At 33.5% G+C, this 17,661-nt stretch overlaps 3 protein-coding genes across 14 annotated transcripts in view; 1 reads left to right on the top strand and 2 right to left on the bottom strand.

Annotated features, from left to right (window-relative positions):
• LOC134844719 (stress-70 protein, mitochondrial-like) overlaps nt 1–17,661 on the top strand; it is a 531,301-nt gene that overhangs the window by 314,102 nt on the left and 199,538 nt on the right.
• The window catches only part of LOC134843663 (zinc finger FYVE domain-containing protein 9-like), a 412,805-nt gene that overhangs the window by 198,854 nt on the left and 196,290 nt on the right, over nt 1–17,661 (bottom strand). The gene's annotated exons all lie outside the window — the stretch shown is intronic.
• Nucleotides 1–17,661, bottom strand: part of LOC134843665 (innexin unc-9-like) — an 82,636-nt gene that overhangs the window by 62,091 nt on the left and 2,884 nt on the right. For 3 of the 12 annotated variants that reach the window (XM_063859873.1, XM_063859875.1, XM_063859874.1), the window contains exons 1-5: nt 6,726–7,317; nt 5,881–6,472; nt 5,275–5,515; nt 833–1,150; nt 25–239 (exon numbers count right to left, since the gene is read on the bottom strand). In XM_063859873.1, coding sequence (XP_063715943.1) covers nt 25–239; nt 833–1,150; nt 5,275–5,515; nt 5,881–6,061 — 955 coding nt within the window. In that variant the 5' untranslated portion in view covers nt 6,062–6,472; nt 6,726–7,317. Of the gene's footprint in view, nt 1–24; nt 240–832; nt 1,151–5,274; nt 5,516–5,880; nt 6,473–6,725; nt 7,327–7,681; nt 8,150–8,628; nt 8,718–11,875; nt 12,786–17,661 lie in introns of those variants that run through there. The other 9 variants (XM_063859869.1, XM_063859870.1, XM_063859866.1 and 6 more) reach the window with 8 other exon arrangements.

The following is a 17,661-nucleotide window of genomic DNA, read 5'->3' on the forward strand; positions in this document are numbered from 1 at the left end:
AAGAATTGACAACAAAGCTCTTGCCTTCTCTAACGTCATTGGCGATGATGAGCAGTTCCCTCAGGTAGTTCTGTCTGGTGTTGGCGTATCTTCTGGTGAAGAACTTGGCGAACAGCCGGAAGATCCAGATGAGCCAGTTGATGAAAGTGACCAGGAACGTGAACATGAGCCAGAACCACACGATGCCGAAGATGGCTCGGTTGAACAGGTTCGCCGCCAGCACACAGTGGATTGTGTATCTGAAAAAAAAATAATTTCATTTTCAAGCCAAAAACTTATAACCAAACATTGTAGAAATTGTACGTTTACTATTTAGTTTACTATTTAGTTTACTATTTATTTGGAAGAAAATGAAAAAAAAACTGTCGTAACCTGTCGGCATATGGTGTGTTTTGAAATTCAGAATCATTTGGCTGAACTATTTAAATAAATTTTGAACAATTATTCCTATGATCAATTTTGCTTCTCAACATTTCAAAAATCTTGCTCAGTAATAGCCATGAAAATTGCTAGGATCGTGCAAAAAAGTCCGATTTTTTTATAGATAAAAACGATCAGCAATCTCAACCCGAGATGACTCTTAGGGCAAGTAGGATCTTGTAGTACGGGATCTTTTGTCCAGAATATCATCAACATAACAAATTAAATAATCACAAAAATATGCAAAAATTGTGCGCATTACTTATTTTGTTGAATTTGATCAGCAGAAAAAATGTAATTCCAAAGATTTTTTTCATTAAAAATTTAAAAAATAAGGAGCATTAAGCCTGGTTTTTGAGATAATTCAGACCTTCTACAAGTTACACCAAGCTTGTTACAAAGTTAATTTTACCTCTGGATGTTTCCAGGCACAAGTCTGAAAAAGTCGCACCAGGCCACGACCGGGAATCGAACCGGCTTTATCTCGGCCAAGTCCCAGTTGAGCGCCCTCTGAATGATATCGATTCCATACCACACGTATCCCTCTCCGAAAAGTGTGGATAGAAAAGTGATCTGCAGCACTGGCAGTATCATGCATGTTATTTTGACAGCCATGTAAGCCAGACTGATTTTGTAGGAGTTGCGGTTCCGTTGGATGTAGATCTTGAAGTGCTTCGAGAGAGTGTCGTTCACGAATTTGTGTCTGGTGGCTGGGTCGATGTTGATACGACTAGAATAGAAAAAAGTTTTTTTAACGCTCAATAGAAGGTATTTTGAGGACCAACGTGGTACATGCTCAACTGTAAGGGATGGATAAAAACTCTAAATATCAAAGAGGAAAACTAACTTTTACAATTTTTTTTAACTCCATCAAACAAAAAAACTCCCGTTAAAGAGAATCTACTAGTCTGCTGGTTTTTTTTCTGTGGTTTCAGAAAAAAATTATTGAGTCCTAACGTGGTGATGTTTAGGAGCTCGAGGAAAGTTACAAAGTACCCTGCAAGTCTAGCCTAACCTGCAATAAATTGTCGTTTTAGATAATTTCTATAAAAATTTGCATGAAACAAATTGAAAGCTCGTTGCAGCAATCAGTAGTGCGCCGAATGGGGGAGGGGGAGGGCAAGTTTCTTTAGATCGCTACTCGCAAATCTAGATTTTCTGCATGTTTTGTTGCATGTTACATTTCAAAACGCATACTGAAGAATGGAAAAAATAAGTGAAAATTTAGACATTTCAGCTTTTCTGGTGAGACGTAAAAGTGCAAATCATCCAATGTCAGTCAATTACAGTGTTAAAAATAAACCTTAGCAGTTGGATGGCAAACCTGTTTTCTCTGTATTGATAAGTTTCAGTTAGTAGTGAGGTTTTTCAGCAAAGAAAAATTACTAATCAATTTTTTATTTCGAACAAGGATAGCCGGTTGCTGTGCTAGTAGCCAGAAATTTATTCAGTAACTTTTATTTTGATCAAAGATAGTCGATTGCTGTGCAAGTAGCACAGAAAAAATTTTCTGGAAATAGCACCAAAAAATTCTCTCAAATTTTTTTTTTAATCTTTTTTTTCAAACTGTGTCGTTTTTGGTTCGTGTTATGATGAGACCATCTAAATGAAAACCTAGAACTTCGAAAAAAAATAGTCCATAGAGTACAGTTGACAACAGGTTCCTCATAAAATAAATTTGCATCCGGAAAATATATTTTTTTTAAAATCTGTTCTCAAGAATGCGCTAAACTTGTTTAACAATAACTTATGCTGGAGTGAAACTAATTTTTTTTTGGTTTAATTTGAAGTATATTATTACTTTCATAAGTCTTATAAGGTTCACTCACTCGAATTTGGACTGAAAAACAAAAAACTCAAACCCGTTTCTCTCGACAATGCGACGAAAGAAGTTTTTAATGGCTTTCAAATCTCTCATATGATATATCACTAAATCCATTCCGATGATTAATTGTGGCAATAATTTTGCATGAAAAAAAAACAAAAAGAGAAAACTAAAACGCAACGGAAGACAAGGCTGTTTCCGATTTTCAGTGGTCGGAAAAAAGTTAAATAAAGAACAAGATCATTATTATTGTAAAGTTAGCATCAAACAATTAAAAACAAGAACCTGAGTTTTGCTACTTGATTTGCAGTGGTTAACAAATAAAAAAAAACTAAGAATAATTTCATTTTACTATAGTACCAGTGTATTAAAAATAACCATCTAAACTTCACAATCATTATTGTGACAAAAGAAGCTGATAACACCAAACAGCGTTTGAGATCTGTTTTTTTTTACTTAGAAAAAAAAAAGAATAAAAAGGACTAATTATTGAAAACAAAAAACAATAATTATTGAAAACAAAAAAATGAATTATAACAACAAGATAATACTCAAAAAACCAATAATTTAGAAATTTAGCTGAATTCTGTTTAGCGATTATAACAAGTCAAATGAGAATTAAGTAAATGTTTTAAAACTGTAGAAAAAAAAGTTGATTTTGTAGATTTTTTGTGATTTTTTGCAAGAAAACTCGGAATGAAATGAAAGTTCGGATTTCAAATTTGACAATATTTTGATCAATAGCTAAAAAAACTCTCGCTATTGCAAAACGATTGGAATTTTGGTGGACAAAAATTTAACCCAATAGACAAAATCAAAAAATGGGATATTCTAAGAAAAGTGTTAAGCGCAGATATATCAGCCGAAGCCCATCACAAAGGCTCAATAGTGCAAAAAAAGCAGGTCAGGAGCTGTAAATTTGACAGAAATGTGAACAATCTTTTGAAGAAGTATACAGTACTCGGTTGAACCTTTTTTCAAATCGCGAATTTCCAACTGAATACACCCAAACTGTAATTTTTTTGGTATCAAAATATCGTATTTGATCACTATCAATTCGCGAAGTTTGTTTTGAGACCGTTTTAAGATCAAAACTTTTTTGTCATTACTGTATATGAACAAATGGCTGAAAAAATTTAGCTATAATGTAAGTTTGAAAAAAGATAAGTACAGCAAAAATTTCAAAATCCAATTTTTTATTGCGCTTTACATAAGTTCGGATGAGTTCAGACAATTTTGCTTATGATGTACGTTACTCATGATTCACGAACAATTTTAATTAATTAATTTTTAGGCATTTTTTGGGCTGAAATTCATGGTCGAGAAATATGTATTTTTTGCGGACATAGGCAATTTATGGGCTTTCAGAGACAACACACTGAGTTGACCAGATCGATCATGGATTTCACTGCATCGAAAAGAACTCAATACTCTTTAATCTGGAAATTAGTTTGAAAAACTATGAAAAACGACAAAATAAAAAAAGCTAGTTAATAGCTAGTTACTGTTAATCGATCGTGTCATTTTGGTGTAATTTTTAATGAAAGCCCATAAAATATCCTAAACCCGCAAAAAATCCATTCCCGACAGAAGTGGATTTAGGGTGGGGGGCGTTGGGTTTACACTTCCTTAGGGATTCGACCCCCTCACCAAGCAAAGGGTCTCCCTAGGCAATATTTTATGACATACTTTTTCGGGCAACCAACCCTGAAAGTTTTCTAAAAGATCATTCGGCGCCAATTTATACCAATTTTGGAGGGAGTGCGCGCCCAAAAAATGCGATTTTTAGTCAAAGTTTTCCAAAAAGTGCCCAAAAACGGCATTATGACCTGCTTTTTTATTCAAAAACTTGCCTGTTGCGATAAGCTTTTTGTCAAAATAGGGTCTTTTTAGTGATCTGGAAGCGCTAGGAGAATCATTTTTGTCGAAACCTAAAAAAGGGTCGATAAAATTTTCAAAAAAATTGAAAATCCCTCCTCGATAAATTTGCAGATCCGCCCCTCTCTCGACGCTGATTTTGGGCTCAAAATTTGCATAAAAAGTTACAGTCATGGAATTTTTAGTCACTTCTACCATATGCATTTTTTGTCTCATTGCCACTGAACTCATTTATAACCGTTATAAATGAGTTCAGTGGCATTGAGACAAAAAATGCTTTTGGTAGAAGTGACTGAAAATTCCATGAGTGTAAGTAACTGTGACGCAATCAAACTTTGTGGAGTTCGCATTTTGCTGTACGAATATGTTTGATCTGAGACTGTATTGTACCAAAAAAAACTGACTGAATTATGCAATGTGGCTATAATGTTAGTGTTATTTATTATTATTGCTATTATTATGATTCGTATTTAATTATTATTTGCGAAGAAAACTGCTGATTTAGCCGTCATTTATATCAGGTGGCACAGAAAATGCGCACAAAACAAATCCAAATACTTATCATTTTCTGAAATTGAACAGAGGAATAATTGAACAATTGGGAGAATCTATTTTCTATACAAAGTAGTTGCCGAGTCTGGAAAAAAAAGATATTTTATTGTGGCATCAACTCTGATGACTCGAGCATGAAGTTTAATGTTAGGACCAGCAATTGGTTGTCATTAATACTATTTTTAAAGGCAACAATGTCGGTTATGTACATCATTTCTTTTCAGGTGAAGAATTTTCAAAGATTAAAAAATTAAAAAATTTGATTCATGGGTAATTTTTTTTCACAAAAGCGATAAAGTACATGAACACAAAAGTGGCAAAATAATGTATGTGACCTTATTGACATTTTTAATTTGCAGAAATTTTGCAGAAATAATGTATGTGACCTTATTGACATTTTTAATTTGCGTTTTTGACATTTTTAATTTGCAGAAAGAAATTGCAAGTGAAAAGTTGAATCAAAATCAGGGGCAGATTTAGAGGAAGGGGAGGGGGGCAGAAAAAAGGTTGTCAAATGTTTCAAAAAGTTTTCGAAAATCCGCCCCCCTCGAGAAAAACCTAGATGTGCCCTTGATGAAAATGAAAAGAGCAGAACTGACGTGGACTCTGCGTATTTGAGTATGGTCTCGAGGTCCATGTGTCTGGAAATGAAGAATCTCCAGACTAGAGCGACGAGATACCAGGCCACAGCGAGACTGATGAGGATGATGGCAGTCCACTGGTAGTAGACTATTTCTTCATCTGTGCCCTCCATCTTCCCGTGGGAGGGGAGGGAGTTGTAGGGCAGATAGTAGGTATTCGACACCCAGCACATGTTGTCCGTGTACTGGTTCTTCTGCACTGAAACAAACCCAAACACATCGATTCACTCAATTTTTCTAACATTTAAGAAAGGAATACGAAAAAAAATCATATGATCACGATGTTATATAAAATTAACATCGTTTCATTTTTTATAGCAGCAGTAGTGAATTTAGAATTTAGAAGGGGTATCCAGTTTTAGTAACTGCCAACTTTTATGTTCGAGATTTTTTGAATATTTATTTTTGTGAATGAATAATACTGAATATTCCTACCATCAAAAGAGTTAGGTCCGATCGCAACTTGTTTGTTAGGAGAAACGATTCAAATTTTCAAAATCTTTTATAGGATATTAAGTCGATTTTGATTCTTCTGCAGAGGTGAACTTTACAATTAGCCCTTACGTGTGAAGTCGTTTTCAGTCCAACATTTGATAGTATCCCCCACAAACATCCTCATAGTGGTGAAGGTTGCGAAAAGTATGAAGAGAAAGGGAGTCACGGTGAAATTCAATTTGTCCACCAAGTCTGTGGACCGAGTAGAGCCCCCCTGCTTGATCAGACTCGTAATCTCACCCAACACCATGCTTATAAATAGATCTAGTTAAGTAACTAGTTATATTACACAGTGCCTCGATTACTACTGGTTACAGTTAGTATACCATTAATAATAAATAGTATCTCTATAATTGAAAAAAAAAATCTGTTAGATGGTTTGGAGTAACTATAATTCTGCTTGCAAAGTTCAAAAATGTTTGGAATTCTTGGCTGCAAATTGCGTGGATTTCTATTTATGGTCGGAAACAGCCAAAAACAGGGATATTTTGCAGTTCAGTTCTGTATCGAATGTGAAGATAAGGCAGTGGTTTGATGAAGTTTGAATTCCTTTTAGAAGATTCTAGGTTCGTCTAGAATAATTGTGGATCTTTCCGACGTTGTTTCCGTCGTCGCATGTTGGTCAGCGCACCTTCAGCTGGCGCTTCAGAATCGGTTTGTTCTAAAAGGAAGAAATTTTAATTTTTTAAAATGTGTCATCAAAAAGAAAGCTGGTTGTTGATTAAAATTCAACTTTAGTTTGCTTGGTTTGAACTAAAATCCGTATCAGTTTTTTGAGTGCTGCTGTTATAAACCAACTAGCCAAAATTTACTGTTTATATTGCAAAAGCTGCCAATTTGAGAACCGCCCGTTTAGAAAAAATTGAACTAAGTTTGTGAAAGATAAATGAAAGACGCGTGAAAAGCAAACAAACCTGATATTAAATTCCAATATCTGACAATGACAATAAAAATTTTGATTTTAGAAATTTTATTTGAACGCCGATGGGAGCAACGTAATGTGATGGTAAAGATGACTTTTACGCCTGGCCAATTTTAACAAGCAGATATTTTTGGGAATTGTAGTTGAAATAACAATTAGGCTCCTCGATTCCTTTCAAAAGCACCTGCTACAAACAGGTTATCATATAATCATCATTTGGTAAGAAAAGTAGAGATGAAAATTGGCGGCTAATAGCTGGATGCTTTGAAGTTAATATCATATCATATCCGTAATTGAAAATTGTTTCCGAAAATAGTAGACACCAATCACCGCGGCGTTATCGATATTTTTAGTCGGCCCTCATTTCAAAATAGTTAATTTTGAGAAACGAAAAACGAGACTAAGAAAAACTGTCTTATTTTCTGTTATTTCAAATGATTTTCATAACGGAACTATTAATTTGAACCTGCTGAATAAATTTATGAAATATGGAATGGTTTCTCTGTTGGTATGAATATTCTCTCGCGGGCTTTTGCGCAACTTTTCTGTTTTAATTCGAGGGATTAAACGGTAAGAAATACAATCAAATTGTAAACAAAATTACTTTTGATTGAATATCCGGGCCTCATTTAGACTTTCAGGCGCCCATTTCCCCCAAGTGACACGAAAATTTGCTGTTAATTGTCACAAAATGGAAAATTTCCCCCGAAACTGATTTCTCGATTTGAGGAAACATTTACTTAGTGCTAATAATATTTCTCTGTGAAGAGCACTTTTAGTGTAGTTTTAAACAAAATCATAAATTTTGATCGCCCGCACGAAGTTTATAGTTAACTTAACCCTGTGGACAATTAATGTCAGATGTTTATTTTCAGCACCATTTCAAGTGGAAACTATCCACAGAAAACTTCGAAAAGTAAACCAAAATTACTCTTCAAATATCCAGACTTGTCTTGGATCCAGAGTTGATTTTACAATTGAGAAGACTGAATGTTTAAACATAGCTTCCGGCTACTCTCAGAGAAGGAAATTTGGGAACTCTCCAGAAATTTAGCCGGAGTTTTGTAAATAGGAAAAGAGGGCTTTGAAATGGGTGGTTGAAAGTGAGTCGCATTTGAGGAATAGCTCTCGTAAAGCAATGGATCATTGAGGACCAACTGGTAAAAAAAAGGAGGAGCTGTTCCACAAATGGTAATCATGGCGAGACGCAACACCAAATCAGCAGCAAGCAATTTTTTTCAAATTTCCGCTCCGAAATTGAACAAGTCTGAGTTCGCGTCGCATTTTTTTAGATGCTTTATTTTTTCTCGTCTACAACTTGACGTAAAAACAAAGCTAAATGAACTAAATAAAGTAAAGCTGATGGGTCATTTTTGAATTTTGATTCATCATTGGTAAGAAAATCATGATAAACGTTTGAAAAACTACTCAAAATTACAACTCGACAAAAAATTATTTAATAAAATGTCAGAAACAAAATAAAACTATCTTGCGCAGCAGCAAGGGAAAAAAGTCGGAACTGAATAAAACACCGCAAGATGATATTTGGTGTCTAAAAAATTGACGTGACAGCTTGCTTTACAACATTAACATACTGAAATATACCGCAAATAACTAAATTTTCATTACAAATGTTGATTAATTTTAAATTACAATTTACAAGTCGATTGGAAATGAAAGTAAAATGTCACTTTTAGTACAAGTGGCACACAAGTAGTATACCAAGGAGAATTTTATTACAATTCCTACTAGATTCGAACGCGCCGGGGAGAAAATAAATATGCATGAGTACGCAAACTCTGTGAAGTCAAAAGGAAAGAAACCCATTTACGAAATGAGATCTTAGACAACTTTTTATTGTCAAAATATTTGGAATAATTGTACTTTAAACTTACTTGACTTTTAGTCCTTTCTTATTTGAAAAATCATCCAAAATGGTTCGATGAAACAAAAAAAATGAATAATTTCAAATTACTGGAAGTACAAAAGAACTTCACACCAGAAGCTGAAGAAGTTTTTTGTTCAGAGGAGTTGAATTGCAAAAAAATGAATGAAGAAATTCTTAGGCGTTGTTACATAATTGATACAATTAAAAGCAGATGCATCTAAGAATCGAAATCGATATTTCAGTTGCTGGTATTAAAAACAATGAAATTAGAAACAACTGCGCTTTTGATAGTATAAGCTCCAGAGGAAAATCATTTGGATGGTGAGTAATGTTCGATTTTCGGTTCCAACTAGGGAACCCCAGCTGTTTTTCAGCGCGAAAAACCCAAAATCGGGTAGCTTGCAGTTTTAAGTCACTTGTAACGATGCTAATTGAGACTCAAAAGTGCAAAAAGGCAATAACAGTTTGAGGCAACGTTCGTTTAAAAATAAGAGCTTAAGTTATAAACGCAACAGTAAATGTTGACCAAAAAAATAATCTCCAATTTATTTGCATAGCAATTGTAGCGATACAGTCACCAATATACAAAACTAATCTTTTACCAAAAACAACTGACTTTTCCAATTTGTTGTCATGGAGATAAAACACTTCATAAACACTTCATCTTCAAGCTTTTTAGGAACATTTTGTGAACTAAGTAACTTGGACGCATACCATGATAAAATTGGAAAATAAATATTAAAAAAATAGCTATCTTTAAATACTGGGGAGTTTTCTTTTCCTTATCAATCGATTTAAATTTTTATATTGTTTAAATTTTTTTCGTGTTTTGAGCGTCTGTCATATACGTCAAAACTTAGAAACATTTTTTGTTTTCTAAAAGATAAAATATTCGCAAGGCGACAATTTTGCGTTAGTAAGTAATGGTAACAATCGTATTATCAAAAGACTGCTTGTGTACACGCAAAATCTCAGTGTTTTCCTTTTTGACCAATGTGTTAATTGATTTGACTTTCAAAACTAACAAAATTAACGAATATTCGAAAAAGTGAAGTTTCAAAAGTATATCTTTCAATTTAGTAATTTCGAAGGTGACTGAGAAAAATTTTTGTGATATTTCCTTGAATCGCTTGACAAGCAAGATAATATTTCTTGACAAAGTTTGTTGTTCCGACATTCGATACGAAAGTAACGGAATATTTGTGCTCGGGGTGGGTTTTTTTTCTTCAGACAAATTTCGACTTTTTATCTAGCCATTTTGACTGAATTTTATCGTTTTTGACAGAATTTTATATCGTTCGAAAGGTATTGTTGTCTTGAGCCCAAATTTGAAAAGATATTTCACTTGTGATCTTTTTTCGTAAAGTTATGGGGGTTTAAAGATTGTCATTTTGGCCAACTTGGGACAATTAACGCGCGATATTTTTCGCGCTATTAACGCGTAAGCGGAGAATTAATCCGTCTTGGAAATCGTTCAACAAATTGGTTTAACGAAGCTTTTTTGCCATAATTGATTTGTTACAAGTAGCAAAATCTATCCTTTGTACTTTATATGGCGTGTGGGGGGATGATTTTTATAAGAAAAAATTTCAAATTTAAAAAAAAAAATTCATTTTGTTTCATTACTTTTAATTTTTTTAATGTTATTACTGCTCCATAAACCTTAATAGGCAGTCGGAACATTCAGGGCTTCACCCTGATACGAGCAATCTTGTTAATCTTGAGCTCAAACATTCAATTGACAATATCTGTATGATATTCGGGGTTTCGAAAGTTTCTTTTTGGTAAGACTTGAAGAGCTAAAATTCAGTTTTCAACTTTGCAAAAACATAAGCACCGAGTAATCCAACTAAAAAATTGAAATTCACTGAGTCGAGAAATGAGACCCAAACAATGCGTTACTTGACACAATTAAAATTTTTGTTTCCTGGCTTCGCGAATTAGATAGTTTTTTTATTGGAAAGAAGAATAATTCTGATGAAAATTGTTTGGAAGAAATTTAACAATTTTTGGCTTATTTAGTAATTCGTTCCTATAGAAACGGTCTCATTTCAAATGGAAAAAACTGCCCGTATATCAAACAAAGCCTTGAAATTTCCTTATGCATTTTATGTCCAATCAAAAATTTTTGATTGAAAAATTTTTATAAAAAACAAAAAAATAAATTTTGTTCATTTTTTATCCATCAAGTGAAGTACAAAGCGATGTTTGTAGCGTCTTGCATACTAATCATAAAGAAAAATGAATAGCTTCGATTCATTTCGGAACGGTTTAATCTGCTGGTTACACGTGTTCTAAGAACGAAAAATATCGAACATTTATAAGCCCAAAGTAGTAATTTTTCCACCCCCCATCCGATACAGTCCTTTAATGTCCAAAAAAGTACCATAATACAGTTTTGACAAAAAAAAACAAATTTGATAATAACAAAAAGAATACAAAAGTAATTCTATACCACAAACAACTGACTTTTTCAATTGGTAGTCATTGAGATAAAAAACTTCATATTTCAAGTTTATTAGGAACATTTTGTGAATTAAGTAACTTGGACGCGTGCCATAATAATATTGGAAAATAAGTATAAAAATAGCTATCTTTAATTACTTAAGAGAACTTGTAAAAAAGTTAAGAAGAAAGTAGAAAAGAAGATTTTCTCATGTAATTTGGTTTGAGTTTTTTGCTCGGATGGTTTGGATTTAAATTTTGAATTTTTTTTAACGCTTCTTAAATTGTAATGCAAGATAATGCTATGAGTCAATTGGAGAGAACAAGACCGCACACACCAGGACAAAGCCCTGAAAGTTCCGGCTGCCCTTTAACTGATCTCGAATAGTTTTCTTACCCAACAGTCAAATTATAATAGTAAGGGATAAAAATGTGTGTAGTATAAAGGGTCAATTTGACCAATTAATTTTTTTCTAATCAATTTAGAAAACTTTAGGAGCGGTTTAGCTCGAGACCCTTAAATAGTTTAGGCGTTTGTTTTCAACATCTCAGCTAAATTTTTGAGACCGCCTATAAAATATCCAAAATTGCCATATCTGTAATTAAGTAAAAGTGGAATTTTGATTTGCCTAACAAATCCTGGGATTTTTAAGATAAATGAAAACCAAAACCAATTTGTTTCTCGACTAATTGATCACCTAATTAATGCAGTATCCCATGTTAATAGTCACACATGCTTATCGCAATGCCACCACATGTATATTTTTCTGAACCTTTTGAGAGAAGATATGAAAAACAGAGCAGCTTACCTGAGAAAAGCCGAATAATGTTGTTGAATCAAGAATTTTCATCATTATTAGTTCGCCAGTTGAAGAAGAAATGTCAATTCTCTGTTGTTTTGACTGCACTTAATTTTCCAATGAAAAAGGACGGAAATTGGTAGGAAATTCTTGAAAGGAAAATTCAACAAAAAAAGAAGTTGAGCAAATGAATTGATCGGTCACACAAATAAACGGACAATGTAGACAAAAAAAATCAAATACAGAAGTTTCGAATCGATACCCAGGGCTCAAATGACCCATTTAGGGCGTGCATTATGTCCTAAAAATGGCCATAAGCGACATAAAATGACCATTAAATGGACAGCTGCAAGTGAAATATTAGCCCACCTTCTTTTACACAAATCGGGCGAAAAATCTGAACGAAATCTGGGAAAAGTTGGAAACTGGTGGTAAAATTTGAGTTTGATTGAACTGTAATTTGGCATAAAAAGTGCATTAATCCCATTAAAAGTGAACAATTCCAAAGGCTCCTTTCTTTTTCTTCGGCCTTTGGAAATACATTAGTGAAACAAGGGTGGGGTAAATCACCCAAAAGCATTTAACTTTAAATTCCAGCCCAGCCCATTTAGCCAGAGATCTGATTTTGGCAACGGGGGGTCTAGATAAAGATGCTTTAACCTCCTGAGAATTCGAAGCGACAGATAACTTTTAGAGCCCTGCTTATTTTTATCGACTTGTCACTTGTAATATCTTCACAAAAGTTACCAATCTACCTTTATAATCGCATTGTACGCACTTGAGGGCGAACATAATTAAGCAAAATGAAGTCGACTTTCCACCATTTCTACCATTTTTTTTACCTTCTTAGGAGAATAATTTAAGTAAAATTCATTTGGAAAAAAAAGTTGAGCTCAACTTAAGTCCAATATATTCTCTAATCTCAGTTAAGGCTCTCAAGAATGTGAAGTTTCTTACTACGAATTGAAATATGTGGTCAATTAGTCCGAAATTTATGCTTTTCTGTGAAGCCCAAAAACTCTGGATTAAAATAAAGAAAAATTTACATAAACTTGTCTTTGGTATTCAGAAGACACTAAAAGAGTTCTCAAATGAATTTATATTGATTTTTCTTTTTGATGTGACAGATTTCTGATCATATCCAAAATTGGTAAGGAAAAAAATGGGACAACTTGACTCTGAGCCGAATGGACAATTAGATGAAAATTAAACTAATCCCGCCCCAAATGTCAGTTTTAATGGATTTTTCGGGGTAATTGGGTGGAAACCACATATTCAATACATTCTTTTTTTTAAACATTTTTTTAAACATTCAAATTATTGTTTCATTTGACTAACATGTTTTTTTTTCTTGTATGAAGAAAGTTTCAAATACTATTTGACTTGGGTTTTATGTCTCGAGACCCTTTATGTCTCGGTTTTATGTCTCGGTTTAGCTCGAGACCCTTAAATAGTTTAGGCGTTTGTTTTCAACATCTCAGCTAAATTTTTGAGACCGCCTATAAAATATCCAAAATTGCCATATCTGTAATTAAGTAAAAGTGGAATTTTGATTTGCCTAACAAATCCTGGGATTTTTAAGATAAATGAAAACCAAAACCAATTTGTTTCTCGACTAATTGATCACCTAATTAATGCAGTATCCCATGTTAATAGTCACACATGCTTATCGCAATGCCACCACATGTATATTTTTCTGAACCTTTTGAGAGAAGATATGAAAAACAGAGCAGCTTACCTGAGAAAAGCCGAATAATGTTGTTGAATCAAGAATTTTCATCATTATTAGTTCGCCAGTTGAAGAAGAAATGTCAATTCTCTGTTGTTTTGACTGCACTTAATTTTCCAATGAAAAAGGACGGAAATTGGTAGGAAATTCTTGAAAGGAAAATTCAACAAAAAAAGAAGTTGAGCAAATGAATTGATCGGTCACACAAATAAACGGACAATGTAGACAAAAAAAATCAAATACAGAAGTTTCGAATCGATACCCAGGGCTCAAATGACCCATTTAGGGCGTGCATTATGTCCTAAAAATGGCCATAAGCGACATAAAATGACCATTAAATGGACAGCTGCAAGTGAAATATTAGCCCACCTTCTTTTACACAAATCGGGCGAAAAATCTGAACGAAATCTGGGAAAAGTTGGAAACTGGTGGTAAAATTTGAGTTTGATTGAACTGTAATTTGGCATAAAAAGTGCATTAATCCCATTAAAAGTGAACAATTCCAAAGGCTCCTTTCTTTTTCTTCGGCCTTTGGAAATACATTAGTGAAACAAGGGTGGGGTAAATCACCCAAAAGCATTTAACTTTAAATTCCAGCCCAGCCCATTTAGCCAGAGATCTGATTTTGGCAACGGGGGGTCTAGATAAAGATGCTTTAACCTCCTGAGAATTCGAAGCGACAGATAACTTTTAGAGCCCTGCTTATTTTTATCGACTTGTCACTTGTAATATCTTCACAAAAGTTACCAATCTACCTTTATAATCGCATTGTACGCACTTGAGGGCGAACATAATTAAGCAAAATGAAGTCGACTTTCCACCATTTCTACCATTTTTTTTACCTTCTTAGGAGAATAATTTAAGTAAAATTCATTTGGAAAAAAAAGTTGAGCTCAACTTAAGTCCAATATATTCTCTAATCTCAGTTAAGGCTCTCAAGAATGTGAAGTTTCTTACTACGAATTGAAATATGTGGTCAATTAGTCCGAAATTTATGCTTTTCTGTGAAGCCCAAAAACTCTGGATTAAAATAAAGAAAAATTTACATAAACTTGTCTTTGGTATTCAGAAGACACTAAAAGAGTTCTCAAATGAATTTATATTGATTTTTCTTTTTGATGTGACAGATTTCTGATCATATCCAAAATTGGTAAGGAAAAAAATGGGACAACTTGACTCTGAGCCGAATGGACAATTAGATGAAAATTAAACTAATCCCGCCCCAAATGTCAGTTTTAATGGATTTTTCGGGGTAATTGGGTGGAAACCACATATTCAATACATTCTTTTTTTTTAAACATTTTTTTAAACATTCAAATTATTGTTTCATTTGACTAACATGTTTTTTTTTCTTGTATGAAGAAAGTTTCAAATACTATTTGACTTGGGTTTTATGGAGCACGAGGCGACCATTTTTAACAGGCGACCATTTTTAACAGGCGACCATTTTTAACAGGCGACCATTTTTAACAGGCGACCATTTTTAACAGGCGACCATTTTTAACAGGCGACCATTTTTAACAGGCGACCATTTTTAACAGGCGACCATTTTTAACAGGCGACCATTTTTAACAGGCGACCATTTTTAACAGGCGACCATTTTTAACAGGCGACCATTTTTAACAGGCGACCATTTTTAACAGGCGACCATTTTTAACAGGCGACCATTTTTAACAGGCGACCATTTTTAACAGGCGACCATTTTTAACAGGCGACCATTTTTAACAGGCGACCATTTTTAACAGGCGACCATTTTTAACAGGCGACCATTTTTAACAGGCGACCATTTTTAACAGGCGACCATTTTTAACAGGCGACCATTTTTAACAGGCGACCATTTTTAACAGGCGACCATTTTAACAGGCGACCATTTTTAACCGACAGGCAACAACTAAGGCGATCTTTTTTTTCAACCGTACGAACATCTACTACAAAAAATTTCGTAAGCAATTTTTATTATTCTGACTCTCTTCCACGTCAACAAATTTCGGAAAAAGGAAAAAAAACTTTAGTCATGGTGGGTATTTTTTCCGCGCAAGTTTAGTCACTAGAATCGTATACGACCGAAGTTGGTGACATTTCCAACCACTTTCAGCTGTAATTGACATTTAAAATGAAAAGTTTTTTCAAGGAATAGGACTTTTGAGATTCTTGCTGGGGTTTACATAAACTTTTTTGGGGTTACATTTAATATGCGGTTTACATAAAGTCTTACAATTTCAAAGCCTGTTAAAATAAATGCAAGTTATTGCTTTAAAAATATAGGCGATTTACAAGAAAAAGATTTTAAAAAGTAAGCACAGTTGGGGTCTCACAAAAAGAAAAATCACAAATTTTTCGAAAACTTGAAGTATTTGATTTCTCAGCGCTACGATTTATTTGAAGAGAGCAATACTGCTCATATCATGACAAAGCTTTGATTAGTTCTTGTGCAATATTATTGTTCCGACTTTCGATACGAAAGTAACGGAATGTTTGTGCTCGGGGTGGGTTTTTTTTCTTAAAGTTATGAGGGTTTAAAGGTTGCCATTTTGGCCATTTTGACCAATTTGGGACAATTAATGAGCAATATAGTTCGAGCTATTAACGCGTAAGCGGAGATTTAATCCGTCTTAGAAATCGTTCCAAATTGGTTGAAAGAAGCTTATTTGCCATAATTGGTTTGTTTCAAGGAACGAAATCTATCTTTTTGTACTTTTAATGGCGTGTGGGGGGATGATTTTCATAAAAATTTCAAATTTTAGAAAAAAAAATTCATTTTATTTTACTTCATTTAATTTTTTAATGTTATTATTGCTCCATAAACCTTAAAAGGCAGTCGGAACATTCAAGGCTTCGCCCTGATACGAGCAGTTTTGTTGAAATTTGAAATTTGCCAATTTTGTACAAGTAACGCGCGATATAGTTCACTCTATTGAAGAGTAAGCAATAAATTTTTTTTTTTCAATATGAGCGGTCTGGTTTGAGTAAATTTTTAAGAACGCAAACTTTGTTTTGTTATACTTAACATAGCAAGTAAATGAATAAAAAGAAGAAAAAAATTGAAAGAAAATTCTAATCAAAATTTTTTCAATCGCTATTAAGAAATAGACAAAATAATCAAGGCTTTGTCTTGGTACGAGCAGCTCAATTGTTCCGACTTTGGAAGAAAATGCCAGAATTTTGGGTAATTTTTTCAGACCAATGTGTCTTTTAAATTGAGCTCTTCAAAAGAAAACTTTGTTTAACATCTGAAGATATTGTCAATTTGGGCTCAAAACAGAAGAACAATTGAAGCGCGTAAAATTTCACTTTTTCATTAGCACAGAGCAAATGCAACAAAAAATACTACAGCTCAAAAATTATTCCAAATTGAGTTTTTACAAGCGCATTTGTCCAAAAATTATATGCAAAAGGTATCACTTGTTTTTAGATTGGAGGTGGCAGAAAGATTTTCAAAAAAAAATGTAATAAATTTCCCTTCAAATTTCTTCAAAAACACCATAAAGGACAGTCGGAACATTCAAGGCCTCGCTTTGATGAAAGCAGTCTTGTTGTTCCGATTTTCGAAGAAAATGTGAAATATTTCTGCTTGGTGTGCATTTATGCTTGGTGTGTTTATTCGGTCAATTTTAGACTATTTAACTAAGCATTTTTGACGGAGTTTTTTATATTATCTGAAAGATATTGTAATCATGATCTGAAATTTAAAAAAAATATTTCTTTTGTGATCAATTTTAAGTTAAGTTGTAGGGATTTGAAAGTTTCTAATTTGGCAAAATTGGGATAATTAACACGCTACATATTGCGTAATATAACACGCGTGAGCGGCAGATTAATGCGTTCTAAATTGAATAGAGGCAAAACATTTGGTCGTATCATTAGAATACAAGACGCTAAGTACATCTCTTAGTAGTTTACATTAACGTGTCGGTGGATAAATTTTTGGAAAAAAAGTTTTAAAAAAAATATTTTTTTTTAAATTTTTTAATTATTTTGTCAATTTTTCAGCCAGAAAACTTCTAAATTGGACTTAAAATGCAGTCGGAACGTTCAGGGCTTTGGCTTGATATGCGAGCAGTCTTGT

The sequence above is a fragment of the Symsagittifera roscoffensis genome, chromosome 4 (genome assembly GCF_963678635.1).
Source record: "Symsagittifera roscoffensis chromosome 4, txSymRosc1.1, whole genome shotgun sequence".
NCBI lineage: Eukaryota > Metazoa > Xenacoelomorpha > Acoela > Convolutidae > Symsagittifera > Symsagittifera roscoffensis.